The sequence below is a fragment of the Nilaparvata lugens genome, chromosome 11 (assembly GCF_014356525.2).
Source record: "Nilaparvata lugens isolate BPH chromosome 11, ASM1435652v1, whole genome shotgun sequence".
In the NCBI taxonomy this organism is placed as follows: domain Eukaryota; kingdom Metazoa; phylum Arthropoda; class Insecta; order Hemiptera; family Delphacidae; genus Nilaparvata; species Nilaparvata lugens.
In genome coordinates this window covers 37,261,180-37,278,478 of record NC_052514.1, presented here as the reverse complement: position 1 = coordinate 37,278,478, position 17,299 = coordinate 37,261,180, and the positions used below count along the sequence as shown (strand labels likewise).

The 17,299-nt window shown below is 32.3% G+C and overlaps 2 protein-coding genes across 2 annotated transcripts in view; both read left to right on the top strand.

Moving 5' to 3' along the window:
* Positions 1–6,750, top strand: part of LOC111047754 — a 13,512-nt gene extending 6,762 nt beyond the window's left edge. The window contains exons 3-4 of the mRNA XM_039438360.1: positions 4,328–4,635; positions 6,518–6,750. Coding sequence (XP_039294294.1) covers positions 4,328–4,635; positions 6,518–6,644 — 435 coding nt within the window. The 3' untranslated portion in view covers positions 6,645–6,750. The remainder of the gene's footprint in view (positions 1–4,327; positions 4,636–6,517) is intronic.
* A 3,261-nt stretch (positions 6,751–10,011) lies between these two features.
* Positions 10,012–17,293, top strand: LOC111047762. The gene is made up of 4 exons (XM_039438358.1): positions 10,012–10,713; positions 12,833–12,944; positions 14,745–14,842; positions 17,079–17,293. Exons 1-4 carry the CDS (start codon positions 10,620–10,622, stop codon positions 17,240–17,242), a joined length of 468 nt encoding a protein of 155 aa, XP_039294292.1. The 5' UTR covers positions 10,012–10,619; the 3' UTR covers positions 17,243–17,293.
* The last annotated feature ends 6 nt before the right edge of the window (positions 17,294–17,299 follow it).

The following is a 17,299-nucleotide window of genomic DNA, read 5'->3' as shown; positions in this document are numbered from 1 at the left end:
TTTTGACACAGTCCCACACACATGAACTCGCTTACTCACTTCATCACCAACAGATGACGAAATAATTATTAACAGCTGTTTTTCCAAGAATGAATAATAATTATCCTTCTAATGTCCTTCAGCGAGTTTTCCCAGGGATGAGACCTAGTGCAATCGAATATTTATATAATAAACCTACTATGTTCTGAGTTTCGTGAGAATCGTTAGAGCCGTTTTCGAGATCCGGTGAATACAAACATAGAACATGTAAAATACAAACATCTAAACATCTTAACATATGAACAGAAGTTGCTCGTTTAATAGTAGGCCTATAGGATATTTTTAACAATAGCCTACCCAGTGTTTTCATCATTAATTGTGATAAAAATAAAATATTTACTCATTGACTGGAGCATGCATTTGAATAGCATGGGATTCATTATATTGTCAAAAGTCTGTTGACAATGAAAATCGGTCAAATGAGAACGGTAAAAATATCCATATTAATCACAAATATCGGGGACCGAGCTTCGCTCTGCAGTACAAAAGCATAAAAAATTTGTTACGAAATAAGAAATTATAATAACAGTCATAACATTCATACAGAAATGTTTTATCTAATCACAGTAAATTGAGATTGATTCCCAGAGGAATGCAAAAATTTCCCTCACAAAGTCCCAGTTGCACAAAAGCCGGTTGAATTTTAATCCTGATTAACTCCACGTGAGCCAAATCAGACACCATTTCAAAAAGATGGATCTACTGGAATTAATCAGGATAGAGAATAACCCGGCTTTTTTTTGCTACCGGCACTAAGTACCTGATTGAATGATTACAAAAGTTCAACAGCTGAGTCATAATTTTGACACAGTCCCAAACACATGAACTCGCTTACTCACTTCATCACCAACAGATGACGAAATAATTATTAACAGCTGTTTTTCCAAGAATGAATAATAATTATCCTTCTAATGTCCTTCAGCGAGTTTTCCCAGGGATGAGACCTAGTGCAATCGAATATTTATATAATAAACCTACTATGTTCTGAGTTTCGTGAGAATCGTTAGAGCCGTTTTCGAGATCCGGTGAAATACAAACATAGAACATGTAAAATACAAACATCTAAACATCTTAACATATGAACAGAAGTTGCTCGTTAATAGTAGGCCTATAGGATATTTTTAACAATAGCCTACCCAGTGTTTTCATTATTAATTGTGATAAAAATGAAATATTCACTCATTGACTGGAGCATGCTTTTGAATGGCATGGGATTCATTTTAAAAAGTCTGTTGACAATGAAAATCAGTCAAATGAGTAACAATATTTCATATTAATCACAATATTATTATAGTCTGCAAGTAGTCGTTATTTCAGTGTTGAAACTTCATTTTTTGAGTCTGCACAGTTATGGAACAAGATATACAAGCTAAAACTATAGAACTAGTAATCTAGAACTTATAATTTGAGACTTGAATGACAAAATTATGATTATTGAAATTTTATCAATTTTATTGTTGTATCTTGTTCAAGCAAAGACAACACAGTATGTATCCTCATATCTGGATTAAGAATGAATTGGGGCCCACTGTAACAAACCGGTGTTTGTGATTTTTACAATAAATAAGTGATAATTTTGACAACAGCCCAGTTTTATCATTATTAGGCTAATTGTGATAAAAATAAAATATTTACTCATTGACTGGAGCATGCATTTGAATAGCATGGGATTCATTATATTGTCAAAAGTCTGTTGACAATGAAAATCGGTCAAATGAGAACGGTAAAAATATTCCATATTAATCACAAATATCGGGGACCGAGCTTCGCTCTGGAGTACAGAAGCATAAAAAATTTGTTACGAAATAAGAAATTATAATAACAGTCATAACATTCATACAGAAATGTTTTATCTAATCACAGTAAATTGAGATTGATTCCCAGAGGAATGCAAAAATTTCCCTCACAAAGTCCCAGTTACACAAAAGCCGGTTGAATTTTAATCCTGATTAACTCCACGTGAGCCAAATCAGACACCATTTCAAAAAGATGGATCTACTGGAATTAATCAGGATAGAGAATAACCCGGCTTTTTTTTGCTACCGGCACTAAGTACCTGATTGAATGATTACAAAAGTTCAACAGCTGAGTCATAATTTTGACACAGTCCCAAACACATGAGCTCGCTTACTCACTTCATCACCAACAGATGACGAAATAATTATTAACAGCTGTTTTTCCAAGAATGAATAATAATTATCCTTTTAATGTCCTTCAGCGAGTTTTCCCAGGGATGAGACCTAGTGCAATCGAATATTTATATAATAAACCTACTATGTTCTGAGTTTCGTGAGAATCGTTAGAGCCGTTTTCGAGATCCGGTGAAATACAAACATAGAACATGTAAAATACAAACATCTAAACATCTTAACATATGAACAGAAGTTGCTCGTTTAATAGTAGGCCTATAGGATATTTTTAACAATAGCCTACCCAGTGTTTTCATCATTAATTGTGATAAAAATGAAATATTCACTCATTGACTGGAGCATGCTTTTGAATGGCATGGGATTCATTTTAAAAAGTCTGTTGACAATGAAAATCAGTCAAATGAGTAACAATATTTCATATTAATCACAATATTATTATAGTCTGCAAGTAGTCGTTATTTCAGTTTTGAAACTTCATTTTTTGAGTCTGCACAGTTATGGAACAAGATATACAAGCTAAAACTTATAATCTAAAACTAACTTATAGAACTAGTAATCTAGAACTTATAATTTGAGACTTGAATGACAAAATTTATGATTATTGAAATTTTATCAATTTTATTGTTGTATCTTGTTCAAGCAAAGACAACACAGTATGTATCCTCATATCTGGATTAAGAATGAATTGGGGCCCACTGTAACAAACCGGTGTTTCTCATTTAAACATCAAAATTTGTGATTATTGAAATTTTATCAATTATTATTGTTGTATCTTGTAGGTACAAGCAAGTACCTACACTGAAAATATGTATCCTCATATTTGGATTCCGAGTGAATTTGGATTAAATATTTGGATTCCGGGGCCTATTATCACAAACGGTTGTTTTCATTTTCAAAATAATATGTTAATTTTCATAAAAACACAAGGTGGAATTAGCTTGCTAACGTCATATCCCTATACTTTAAACATTATTAGATTTTGATAGTGTAGTGTATTGAATTGAATAGAGAAGTAGTTTACTGAGCAACTACTACTTTGATATCCTTTTATAGTGAGGTCCACTTTATAATGGCAGTGGAGAAAGATAGGAGAACAGCGTTGTCCATTCTTTGCCATGCCACTGCCTTATATAGAGGATAGCTGATACCGGTGTAACATTAAATGACGATGTCAGCTGATATATTAACTGAAGTACCTTATATTGATACTGATCAATTTCGTTTGAAATGATCAATTTTATTCCATTCTTCAAGAAAGTATATTTCTCAATGATTTTATAATTATTTGAATAATTGTGATAAAATAATGAGTTAAATAGGCCTTATTATATTCTACATTGTTGGAAAACTATCTGGCGACGTTGCGGAGCTACAGAAGGATAGCGCTTCCTGTTTTGTCAAATGATAGACAAAGATAGTAATACAACAGCTGTTGTTTTAGGAGTAGGTTTGAGTTTCTTTTCAAGGTTTGACATTTTCAATTATTAATACATATTTTTTATAATTCCAATTATTATAATTCCTAGTTTATATAATGATTATATTTTGGACAAAAATCTTGAAGTGTAAACATAGCCTATTTTTGGACAATAATTTTTTCTATCTAAAATTTGGGAAAGGAACAGTTTTGGGCTTTAAGCCTGTTGATCCTTTTCCAATCATTCATAATTGAGAATTATATTGTATCTATCAATGAATAAATAAATAAATACCAGTGATAGTCTGTCATTATAACGTGGACCTCACTATAATTGCTATAGTGAGGTCTACGTTATAATGGCAGTGGAGAAAGATGGGAGAACAACGTTGTCGAACCTCTGTGTTTTCAATGCCTTCTGACAAGGATGATTGTAGACAAGGATAGCAATATCATTGCTAATCAAACACTGCCATTATAACGTGGACCTCACTATAATTGCTAGTATCTTATCCTACATATATTAACATCCTAATTTGATGTCACATGAGGAATTCCTACTTGAATCTTCATTCATTCTATTCAATATGTATATTTGTATTTGTACAATTTGTATTTTAAAGGATACATATTTGGGGGAAACCCTTTGTTTCCATTGTGAATAAATAAATATTTTCTCATCAAACTCATTTAAAATTGTTAATAATTAATTTCCCAACAGGTACTCAGCTTGAACCTGACCAACATAATAATCTGGCTAGTGTTGAAAGGTCTACTGTTTGGAGCCGCTTATGTAAGCAATAACTCATCGTGGAAAAACCATCGAAGTCTGGACGATGAAGATCAGTCACTATTCAAAGCCAGTGAGTCAATTCTGGACGAGAAGGAGATTCTGTTGTTTCTAGGATACGCGATGGGAGAAAAAACTCAGAACTTTGATTGCCTGAAGAAAATTGCCTGCATTGAGCCGAAGAAGGCTCAACAATACAGCTCGGCAGCTCGAATGATTATTAACGGGGCTAAGTTTGTGTGAGTTTTATCATTTTTTATTTTCTTTTAAACAGTCTATTTTTATAATAGTTCATGAAAACTAGTATTCACGTGTAAAGCGCTTTCACTCCTCTTGATTTTTCTCTGAATAATGTTTTTTCCAAGTGTAACCATTTAAAAATGATGGAGAGATAATAATAATAATAATAATAAAATTTTCTGCTGGGAAAAAGCAGTTGTTCTCAGCACAGCATCCATTGTGAGATAATTTTTGAACATTCCAGTTTAGTAATGCACCAAAGTCTTGCCAAAGGCCGACTTTGAGTGCAATAAACACTCACTTGTCATGTGATGAATGAAATGATAATAATAATAATAATAATAATAATAATAATAATAATAATAATAATAATAATATAATAATAATAATATAATAATAATAATAATAATAATAATAATAATAATGATAATAATAATAATATAATAATAATAATAATAATAATAATAATAATAATAATAATAATAATAATAATAAATTGATTAAATAATCTTCTTAAATAATTTTTGTAGATAGTGCAACGTTCACTGTGGTTTTCGTTGAACCTTGGAAAGGATTTTATAAACATTATGGTATTACCGTATTAAATTTGTTAATAAGCCTTATATTTGCTGGCAATATGAAAAATGCAATGATCAATTATTCTAATATGAATTCATAGGACATTGAATAATATAAAATAGAAGTTTGTAACTTCAATAATATCATAATGATTGATGGGGTAATGGGAAAGATATGCCAAAAAACTCAATTTTTTAATCTAAAAGAGATATAACTAAGATAGACCCACTTATTGTTCGAATGAATTCTAAATCAGAGGAAATATTGAAGTTGTGTTTCTTTTTGGCTCAAAATTTTGCAAAATTACTCAAAAATTTCCAATTTATTGAGATTTGAGAGAAATATTTTTGTTTTTAATCAGTTTTCAAATATCAAAATTCAAAATTTTTAGTTTAGTCATTAGTTTTGAAGTGGAAATTGGACTTTTTAAAGTGAAAGAGAAATCTTAACCTTATTTTTTTTGAAACTTTTATTTGTAAAAATTTGGGAGGAGACAGTTTTGGGCTATGCCTGTTGTCTTCTCCCAATCATATTATAATTATGATCTGTAATTGCCAATGAAATAAATAAATAATTTAATGTTGAAGAAAAACTGGTCCGTTCATTTTTTTGTCTGAAACGCACCCAAGCCTCATAAATCAGGAATCAAAAGAGAATAGAACAGGCAAAAAATATTTGAAAAATCTCTGCTCTCATTAATAAAATACCAGAATTTTGAGGTTTGGGAGCATTCTAAACAAGAAATCAAATATAGACATTGTTCCTTCAGTATTAAGTTACATTATATCCAAGTAGGTATTTAATAAACCACATTTTTCTCCCAAACAAAATACCTTTGAAGGATGATTACCGTACTTCAGTTACTGTATCCCTTTTGGATTGAAATTTAAATTTGTTGTAGGCTATATTTTTACCATATTGTCTCAACAACAGAAGTTCTTTTTCATTGACAAAGTGTCTTCAACAATCATTGGATTATACTTTTCATTGATTTCATTTCATTCCTTAGCTAATTCAATTCAAGAACTACCTAATCATTTAAGAACCCTCATGAGGCTGCCACATATTCTACAAAAATGAAAATTTAAAAAAAATTTAGGGCCTACAATCCACCGCCAGCATTATTTCGGTTACAATGCTGCATTTTCAGATCCATGTTTACTGTAACGTTTCACTTTATTTGATGTGAGAAATCCATCAACAAAATTTATCGGTCTATTCTAGAAAATCTGAAACTATATAATAATAATTCACTCTGTATAGTTTTAAACATTTCTAATTTGTTTTTCAATTTTATTACAGATCGAGTCCATTAAATCCAAAATATGAGCAATTAATAGCCGACATCCAATATGCGATACAACTGGGGAAAACTGGAGGGAACTGTGACAAGCAATACTTCTGTTCAACAAAAAATGGAATAGACTGATACAGTGATATTAAAATAGAATAAGAAATAGAAAGAGCAAAGAAAAGCAAACAGACAGTACAAACTAAGAAGATGTATTTTTCCCACAGTTACGTTGAAAAGTGGCCATTGCTGCACTGATTACAGAACGCAAAGAATCACTTTTCCGCTCTAGTGCGGCAAAAATTTTTCTGCACTCCAGATTTGCAACATGGCAACGCAAAATACTTAGTAGGTTATATGGAGCAACAGTGCAGCAAAATCAAAATGAAGTTGGTAACAGTGACTGCTGTGGCTGCTATAGTGAGCAGAGGTGCAACGAAGCACAACGCGCTAATATTATTCATTATAATATTATAACCAAGGACAACGAGGACTTTAGGATTTTAGGATTAAGGTTTTCATCAATAATAAAATTACACAGAAAAACATTTGATGCATTTCAGGCAATTTTACCCATAATTACCCACTTTTCATATTCAATGGTAACTGTAGGAAAAACTTAATGTGAAATACGTGCGCAAAGTTCTTCTGCTGCACTCAAGAAACCATTCCGCCCTCGCCTACGGTTCGGGCGTAAACGTTTCTTTCGGTGCAGCAAACTGTCACTTTGCGCACTAGTTGCACAAATAACTAGTGTGTATCATTCTGACTTTACAAAAGAAAATGTTTCCGTTATTGCAAATCATCCATTTGTTTTTATGATTGTTGAGAAGCTTAAAAAATGCCAAATATACCTCAATTGAGTTACTATGATGAGCTATTAGCGATTGTTTTTCATTTGTGTTGTTGTTTCTAACAAAAAAGTTTTGCTTCACAAAACAGAAATGGTCAAATCAATAACTATTCATTCACATTCCATTATTGAAATGGTTTGAATGTGAAAGTTTGTTTATTGTGTTATAGAATAAAATAAAATCTAGTAGATTCAAAAATATTCTTTGTAATCCACTACAGTAAGCTTTATGTGTTTTAGTTGGTGGTGTATAATGGTAAAGGGAGCATTCCCTTAAATTCTTGGATATTTATTTGGATGAGAACTTGTCTTGGGATGCGCATTTAGATTACTTATCTGGTAGATTAGCAAAAGGTTCCTACATGATTCGCAGACTTAGTGTGACAGTGCGTACATCCATCCTGCTTAATGTATATTTTGCTCATTTTCAAAGTCTCCTCACTTATGGTGTTATTTTTTGGGGGAATAGTGTAAAAACGAAATCTATTTTTATTCTACAAAAAAAGGTTGTAAGGATAATCAGCAATTTTCCATTTAATACACATATTGTAAACCTCTCTTTATAAATTTAAAAATTTTGTCACTAACCTCATTGTATGTTTTATATGTTGTTTGTTATGTGCATGGAAATTTGGGAAAGTATAATATGAACAGTAATTTTCACAATTTTAACACAAGAAATAAACACAAACTTAGAATTGAGCAGTACAGTTACACAAAATCTCAAAAAAAATTCACTCTATGTCTGTAAAATTATATAAATCTACTCAAGATAATTTCAAATTGCTGCCTCCGAATAAATTTAAGAGCGTGATAAAAGAAATATTAATAAAGAAATGTTTGTATTCTGTTGATGAATATTTCAAAATAGATTGGAGTCAATGAATTTCAATGAAAAATTTTTCATAATTCAATGAGGTACCTGCTTGAGATTTTTATCATTATTGACAAATCTGATGTTCTTGAATGTTATCATATATTTTAAGATTGTTTCGACTAGCTACGCTATTAAGAATTTGACGGTCTTTATTTATTTTGTATAATTCTGGACTTTTGTATAACTGACTTTCTTTTAACTTATATGACGTTTGTTTTTAACATTATTGTAATGTCTTGCAACAATAAAGAATGATTTGATTTGATTTGATTTAAATATCCATAATAAATAAAACCACCTGAAATCGTCATAATTTATTATACATTTTGGGAAACCAGCATTGATGAACTTCTAGCTTCGGTAAGAGCTAATTAGAGATTTATAATAGAGTAACAACCTGAACTAGTTACTTCCATTTAGATAACTGCAGCATGGCGAAAAAGTACCGGATATCCAACACTGGTAGGTAACAAACGTACGTTATCATAGTCACCTACGATATTGCATCGTCGCAGTGTAGGCCTAGAATCTAATACATGATTGGTGAAAAATATTTTAAAAAATACCAGCTGATCTTTTTCGCTAATCACGTACCGTATTATATTCTAGGCCTACACTGCGATGTTGCTATATCGTAGGCCGCGGTCTTGTATTAGAGGTGGCTATGACATTATTCATCTATGACTGCAGTTACTTCGAGTACTATTCCCAGTTGCTCAAAAGCCTGTTAAATTTTAATCATGATTATATACCACGAGGACCAATCGGAGAAGCAGGCTTCTATGAAAAGAGGGCTTCTCTTATTGTTTCTCATGACATTTAATCACGATTAAAATTTAACAGACTTTTGTGCATTCGGGCCTATTACATGTTGATATATAATGTGATGTTTTGTATAAATTTGTACAATGTAATAAAATAATTTGAGTTTTAAATTTGAAAATTTACACTATTGTGATACAAAAGAAAATGGGAGGCTTATCAGACCATTAGATTAAAGATGCCCAAAAAAGATACGAAGGAGCAGATTATGAATGTAGCACTCACACACTTCTAAAACATATACAAAAGAGGGAAAAACTCTATTCTGACTCATACAAGTTCATGATAAACCGTATCAATGTCTGATACAAATCCGAAATCAAGAGCAAAGCTATATCATAGAGAAACAATAGCTTAAGTAGATATCCCATGGTATAGGGAATTTATGTCGCAACTTTTACTGTTACGGTATCTCAAGCCGATTATTGTCAATTTTCACTGTTTTGTTGGAGTGATAGTGTATGAACGGCACAATTTGAGAGACTACCAGCGTCACACAGCTGCATAGGACTGTTATCTCTACTGTTATCTCAAGCTGATAGTCCACGTAGATCTTTCGCGTGAAGCTTTATGACGCTGGTAGTCTCTCATATTGTGCCGTTCATACACTCTTACCCAGTCAAAACATTAAAAATCGACAGTAATCGGCTTGCGATAACAGTAAAAGCTGCGACATAAACGCCCTATACCATGGGATATCTACTTACGCTATTGTTTCTCTATGGCTATACTAACTTGATGTCTGATGAAAAGTTAATGATGAACCGTATCCAATGTTTGATACAAATTTGAAATCAAGAGAAAGGCTTCACTTGATGAATGATACAAGTTCATGATCAACCGTATCAAAGTTTGATACAAATCCGATTCAAGATTCATCCCAAGTTGGCCTGAATTACAGAAATAAAACTGACCAATGGCAGACGGCCAAATAAATGACAGACGCCCAAGTCAACGTCTGTTGCTCCTTGAATCTCTTGCTTTACTCTCTGCCTCGTTTTTCTTGCAAACTTTGTGCATATTTTTAAAACAGTTTGGGTTCAAATGTGGCGCAGGTTAATACTAAAGTGTTAACTGCCTGAGTTTGTCAAGACGTTCATTCATATTTACTTCTGCCGTTTGTTTTAAAAACAGTTCAAATTGATTGTTTTGGTTCTCTTTTTAGACTTATCTTTTTCTCAACTGTCAAGTGAAAGATTTTTCCAAAGTGTAATTTTATTTTTTCTCAATATCTGTCTCCACCGTAGAGTGTAACAACGCAAGCAGTGAAGTGTTGGAAAATTTCTTTGTTGAAATACATTTTTCAGCTCCTTATTGGTCCATTTGTGTTGAACTTATTCAAATATGGGCAGTTTTCAACCCTCCTGACACTGATCATTCCCAATCAAAGTTCAAAATACTCAGTAGCATACTCTTTGAACTATATTCATTTGACAATTTTCATCCAAAGATGTTTTGAAAAAAAATTGAATGGAAAAGATTTTTTTAGTGAAAGACTCGTATTAGAGACTGGAGTGTGAAGTATTGAAAGTTGATATTTTTCTCAAAAATATCGTTAAAAATGGCTGGTGTCATGTGTTTGAGAGAATTTGCTTTGATACTGAGCTTAGCAATTGTATCGAATTATATAAGTGCAGCTTCTGCCAGTATAATTGGTGAGTATATGATGTTTTTCATAATTCAAGCTAATTCAACATAATATCAATATCATTTAAAATGTCAACTCAGGTCGATGATAAATCATTCAATAACAGTTGTAAATATTGAATGAAGACTAATAAGAATTATTTGAATTTAAAAACACTTATAAAGTGAAAATTCACTCACTATTAGAAGTGACATAGTTTCAATAGTCTGATGATGACCCACAACAGGTCGAAACGATCGTCACTACTAATAGTCAGTGCATTTTCACTTTATAAGTGTTTTTAAAATTCAAATTTTATTTCATTAGTGGAAGAGTATGGATATGCAACACAGTTCATAATTTCTCTGGTTGATGGACATTACATCCACAGAAATATATTGATATATTGATAAATTCAAATCGTTAAATTCATTATTACTTTAATCTTCTCATTGCAAGAGAGAAGAGGAATGACACTCCACTATACAGGCTACATGTTTTCATGAAGAAAATAGCATTCCGATAATATAATTATATTCCTGAATGGAAATGCGAGTGAAATATCTCATGCCTCATGTTCTAGCAAATGAAAATAAACCAGCCAGTTTTGGACCACAGAAGATAACAGGAGAGAAGAGAAGAGAGGTATAATAGTTGCTGCTATAAATAAAAATTTTATTAATTTGTATTGAAGTATGAATAATCTAAGTAATTGAAGAATGAATAATAATAATGTAAACAATGTCACTTGTTTCGTTTGGTGTCATCCTCAGGCCAAATATTTCCTGATTTCTTATTTGTGTTATAAACTACATTTAATTCGTATATTGTTTCACCACATCACCATCTACAATTAGAGTAACGCGTATTAAGTTTGAACTGCTTGGGCTCTAGACTAATGAGAATGACACATAATAGGCCTATTCCAATCTTTCGACAAAATTTAATAATGTGAAAAAGTGTAAACTTGATTCATTTGCATGCATCACGTGTGAAAACGCAGAACAGCGTTGTTATTATTATAGACCTGATAAAGTATTTTCATAGAGCTACTTGGATTGTTTAATTATTATATAGAAATAATTAGTACCCTTTTTAAAATTCTTACACAAGATGAAACTATGAGTGTTTGTTTATGTTATGATGTTTAAAAAGGATACTAGTTATGTCCATAATAATATTACAGTATTACAGACCTATTATCATGCAAGACCTTTCTATATAAATAGACCTTACTCTGAAGCAATTAATTTGAAGCCTATACGTTGTGAAGATGGTAAATGTAGAGAATCAAAATAGTTAAAAAAAAATTACTCCTGTTTGAGTAATCATATTTGTAGAAACAGATGCAATCTGGATAGATTTTACTAGCCGAGCATTCTGTTTTGCTCCCCAGCTATTTTGAGCCAGGAAATAATCTCCCTAATGAATCATCTTCATGCCTGACTGGAATTCACAACATCTGTGTGTGCCCAATCAAATAATATCAATCATATTGTATTCGATCATTGTTTGCTGATGTATGAATACACAATATTAATGAATAGACAATGAACAAGTATTGGTAATGAGAGGGTTTGAACCCGGGATCTCTATGCTGCTACGCAAGCAGTCTATCCACTAGACCACGGATCACTCCATGATATGGAATGATTTTGTTGATTGATAGACAAGGATAGCAATACCGTAACTAATCAAACACTGCCATTATAACATGGACCTAACTATAGAGAAAGATATGGATAATTAGGCTAATATCTATTATAAATAGTAGGCTGCTACCATGAGAACAAAAATTTGAATTAGGATATTTCCAACATAATTATAATACAGTACATGGGGCTTTTCCCAAAAATACACTTTCAAACATAGAATAGAAGAACAGAATCAGAATCATAAGAACTTAATAGAACTTCCAATGTGAATACTGTATTGCTAACATATATTGAACAAATGGATTTTTTAATAATGTATGAATTTAGGGCCACTTTCTTGTATTTATAAAATATAGAATCATAGTTCCCTTTAAAATTTATAATATAATATACCCTTTAAATTAATATATATATTATTGATACTATAATTCTATTTTATAAACAAATGGATTTATTTAAAATAAACTTTTAAATATTCATTGATATTTTCAGTGTCCAGTGTGAATAGTGCCCAGTTCCATCACATAGAATGCAAGGAAGATCATGACTGCTACGACTTCAGGTTAATTTGTGACAAGAACAACCATACATGTCAATGCACACAGTGAGTAATTGAATCTATGGTCAAATTTACTTCAAACCGTAAGCATTGGTCGAATTAGGTCATGTCAGAGGCCCTGAAATTGATCAGTTGCGACCTGAAAACTCTGACACCAGACCTGAGCCAGCCAGGTCACTCGATATTATTATTATTATTATTATTATTGGATGAATTGAAAATATTGATACCGTATTATTTGAGATATAAGGAATGCTGCTGACTATAATTTGAACTTTGGGTATCTATAGTGAAATCCACGTTATAATGGCAGTGTTTCATTAGCAATGTTATTACTATCCTTGTCTATCATTCAACAAAGCTGATAGAGCTATCTCTTTCTTGATTTTCCCTGTTAATAATAATAATAATAATATAATAATAATAATAATAATAATAATAATATAATAATAATAATTTCTGTTGATGTTGATTAACAATGTACAATTAATAATTAATTATTAACAAAATATTCCATCTTAGTTATAAAAATTCATTATGATGTTATTGAAAAATAAAATTTCTTGTTTAATAAAATATGATTGATTATTTTAAACGATAATGAACAGTTGATATTACATCAATAAACGTGTATCAGCTACCGTCTATAGAAGGCATTGACAAGAAAGAGGATCGGCAACGTTGTTCTCCTATCTTTCTCCACTGCCATCATAACGTGGACCTCACTATAGTTATGTATTTACTCCTTTTTAATACACAATTACGAATTGAAATTAAAATTATTGTTTGAAAGGAAGCATAGATAATTACTACTTAGAAGAGGTGCTGACAAAACTTGGACTGTCAATATTTATTGAATGAGCATTGACATTAATAGTAAGGGAGGGAATCTGACAGTTTAAAGTGAATCACTGTGGAAAATCTTCTTATTACTGTCCATTAGAGTAAATTCTGTCCTGTCGGCGACATATCGGTGTATAAACGACTAATGACTGTTTGGCTTGTTGTTTCGACAATGCTAATAATTTGATGTGAACAGCTATGCTACTATCATCAAAAGCTTACCGAGTTGAAAACAGAGAAAAGTCGGGAGGAATTACTTAGCTACTTCAAGTTATCAATTGCATGCCTCTTTGTCCACACAACAGCTGTTTTTCACCAAGTTACATTGAGATATTAAATTGCATGCGTCATTGCAAGCAATTTATAATCCACTCGACAGCTGATTATATGATGTATGATATTCTAAAGTCTGATTTTTACAGTAATATTGGCGTTCGAAGGAGACTCCTTTTCCTTTTGTATTATCCTTAAAATGCTAAATTTCAAAAAAAAACTTTATGTATACGTCGACGCGAAATTCAAAAAGGAACATATCTGTCAAATTTCATGAAATCTATTGCTGCGTTTCGCTGTAAATGCGGAACATAAAAACATGAAGAGAAATGCAAAATCGTCGACTTGAATCTTAAACATCACTTCACTCGGTCAATAATAATCTATACTCTGTAATCTATTGGAAAATTCACATTAATATAATATTATAATCTTCTGAAGACCTTTATACATTGCAAACATTGTACGATATTTTTAAGAGTAAAAATAATGATTCCGTGAAAGAGTATAGGCCACACAAAGCTGCCAGCTTTTCTGTTACTGTATAGTGGGAAGTTTCCAATATACAAAAATAATAACACATTTTTTAATGCTTCTTGAAGTAAAAACTACATCAAAGCATACAAATGCATGTTTGATATCAAGCTTCCAATGTTTCAATAGATTCTTAATGATTATTGTCATTTATTTATTTATACATTGATAATTATGGAAGTTCTCCTTTTGCAGGTTCTATTATTGGGACGAGGGTCATAAGGAATGTATTCTAAACACCAGATCACTTGAAGTTTGGCTCGGAAATCTGTCTGTAGAGCCAGATCCATCAGGTAATGCTTTCTCTGAGTGAGTTAGCCTATAAGATTAGATAAATTTGATTGAATTAAAGAAGGGAATTTAGATACATATCATAAGTTTTAAGGTGCACCTCTACATTTCATGAATCAATTTTGTTTAAGCTTATTCAGGCCTTGACAGGCTGACCGGAACTCACCCCTACACACAGATGTATAGTCTTTGTAGGGGTATTCCATACATTTCTATTACAATTATTGCAATTGTATTCTTATTATTGTACATATGCATTTTCTGGAATAAAGAATATTTGAATTTGAATCAATTTCTGTCATGTTCTTAGTTTGTAAAAATGTGATTCAATTATTCTCTGATTGAAACATGAACTAACTGATCTCATGTTATGGCATACAATCTATGCAAAAAATTATACCACAAGATAATAATTTACTGCTACTGGTGAAATATCTCCGGTAGTGTTGACAATAGCAGTCTATATAAGTGTTTATTAAATCAAATGAGGCATTTATATTTGGGGAATATGTACATTATTTCTACAAAATAATAGAGTTTGAAAGGCATTTATGGAGAATATCATTAAACCTTATTAAAAGCAGTTTTTGGAATCTTTGGCTTACTGACAATTGAAAGTTAAAAACATTGTTAGAGAGAATATTTTCTTCCAGAATAGAAACAAGTTTGAATAGGTAAGAGCTTTTCAGCTTTATGATTTCCAAGTTATCATGTTTTTGAAATTGACCTGAGTAAAAATATCTACAGTGTATGCTCCAGAAAGTATTAAAAAGATAACGTGAGAAACCATAAGGAAGAATATAATTTACTAGCCGTCAGGCTCGCTTCGCTCGCCATATCCGTCTAGCCAGGGGGCTCCGCCCCCTGGACCCCCGACTGGATCGTCCAAAAATGAGATCATATGTTTGGACAATCCAGTCGGGGGTCCAGACTAAACGTCAGGCTAAACGGATATGGCGAGCGAAGCGAGCCTGACGGCTAGTAATATAATATTCCCAGGATTGAAGTAGCAGTGCCCAATCAATTTTTCCGCGATTAATTCATTTAAATCTTCAACTTGGTGCCAACCTAACAAAGTTAACTCAACTTAATGCCAATCTGACAAAATTATTAATTTAGTTGCCAGTTAACAACTGTTTCGAAGAGGTACTCTATCTAGATTATAGTTCTATAGTAACATATGATATGGAAATTTCAATTATAATTAAGAGATTGGGAGAAGAAGAATATAAATGCTAGAAGACGAACTTTAAACCCTTAAAAACAACCCTTAAGGCCATTCCACACAGCACGTGGCGTGCGTGGCTGGACGCACGCTAGCTACTTTTCAAAACATCGCTTCCCAGCTAATCAAATGAAGCAATTCACATAGCAGCCACGGCCACGCGGCAACGCTTGCTATACTAGCCACGCGTGGTTACCGTTCGCTCTCTGAGCGATCTTTTCAAACGTGTCTGGCCACGTTTTTGTCCGAGCATGCGCAGAACGTGTACTAGACGTATACTATCGTATAGACATAAATACTATCATTGTCAGCCTCAAGGTCGCGCATTAAATGATGGAATTCACCATGGGTCTTCCTTTTTTTATTGATTGGATGTACCCACTGGTCCGCTGCTGTTACCGAATACAATAAAACCAGCTCATTATCACTACTACTGCTGCTGTTGGATTCATCAAACCAAGGTAAGCCACAAGAAAATCCAGATTCACACCACAGGACCGTTGGAGTTGAGATCTTCCTGCATACTGACGGTAAACGTGGCCGGTATAGCATCGCAACAGTCGTGGCGGTGTGAATTGGCATGTGGCTAGCGTGGCCGGCGTGGCGTGCGTCCAGCCACGCACGCCACGTGCTGTGTGGAATGGCCTTTAGAGTTAAAATATTGCCAAAAGCTTTCTTAGTGCGCCTCTAAAGGGCCAACTGAACATACCTACCAAATTTGAACGTTTTTGGTCCGGAAGATTTTTAGTTCTGCGAGTGAGTGAGTGAGTGAGTGAGTGCCATTTCGCTTTTATATATATAGACTCTTTACTATTGAACACTTAAAAAATATTATTGTCATATTTTTCAGAACATCATTCTCTTCATACTATTCACATTAAATATAATTACATAATTTAATCCACTCTCTGTTTTTTAGTTCAAGTCTCATTGGATAATTATTTATTATGATCTAATTATTATTAGAGGACTATTCATTCGATTTTTAAATGACTCATTCTTTCCTGTTTCAGATAAATCAAGCTCCCGAATTGAAAGCATGTTTTGGGTACAAGCATTTGCTGGGATAACAGCTATTACTATTCTAATTCTTATATCGATTGTATGTTTTGTTGTTTTCTGTTATTGTAATAAAGAAACTCATAGTGATAGGGAAGCCATGCTAGCAAATAAATAGGATTATTGAGAGTTATACTGTTTTGGAAATAAAATTTTCTATTCTCCTCTATTATTT

Excerpts from the sequence above, each read along its gene's own strand:
- LOC111047762 (XM_039438358.1), top strand. The coding sequence starts at position 10,620 with ATGGCTGGTGTCATGTGTTTGAGAGAATTTGCTTTGATACTGAGCTTA. Across the intron at positions 10,714-12,832 it reads AGCTTCTGCCAGTATAATTG|TGTCCAGTGTGAATAGTGCC; the intron begins GTGAGTATATGA and ends TGATATTTTCAG. Across the intron at positions 12,945-14,744 it reads CATACATGTCAATGCACACA|GTTCTATTATTGGGACGAGG; the intron begins GTGAGTAATTGA and ends CTCCTTTTGCAG.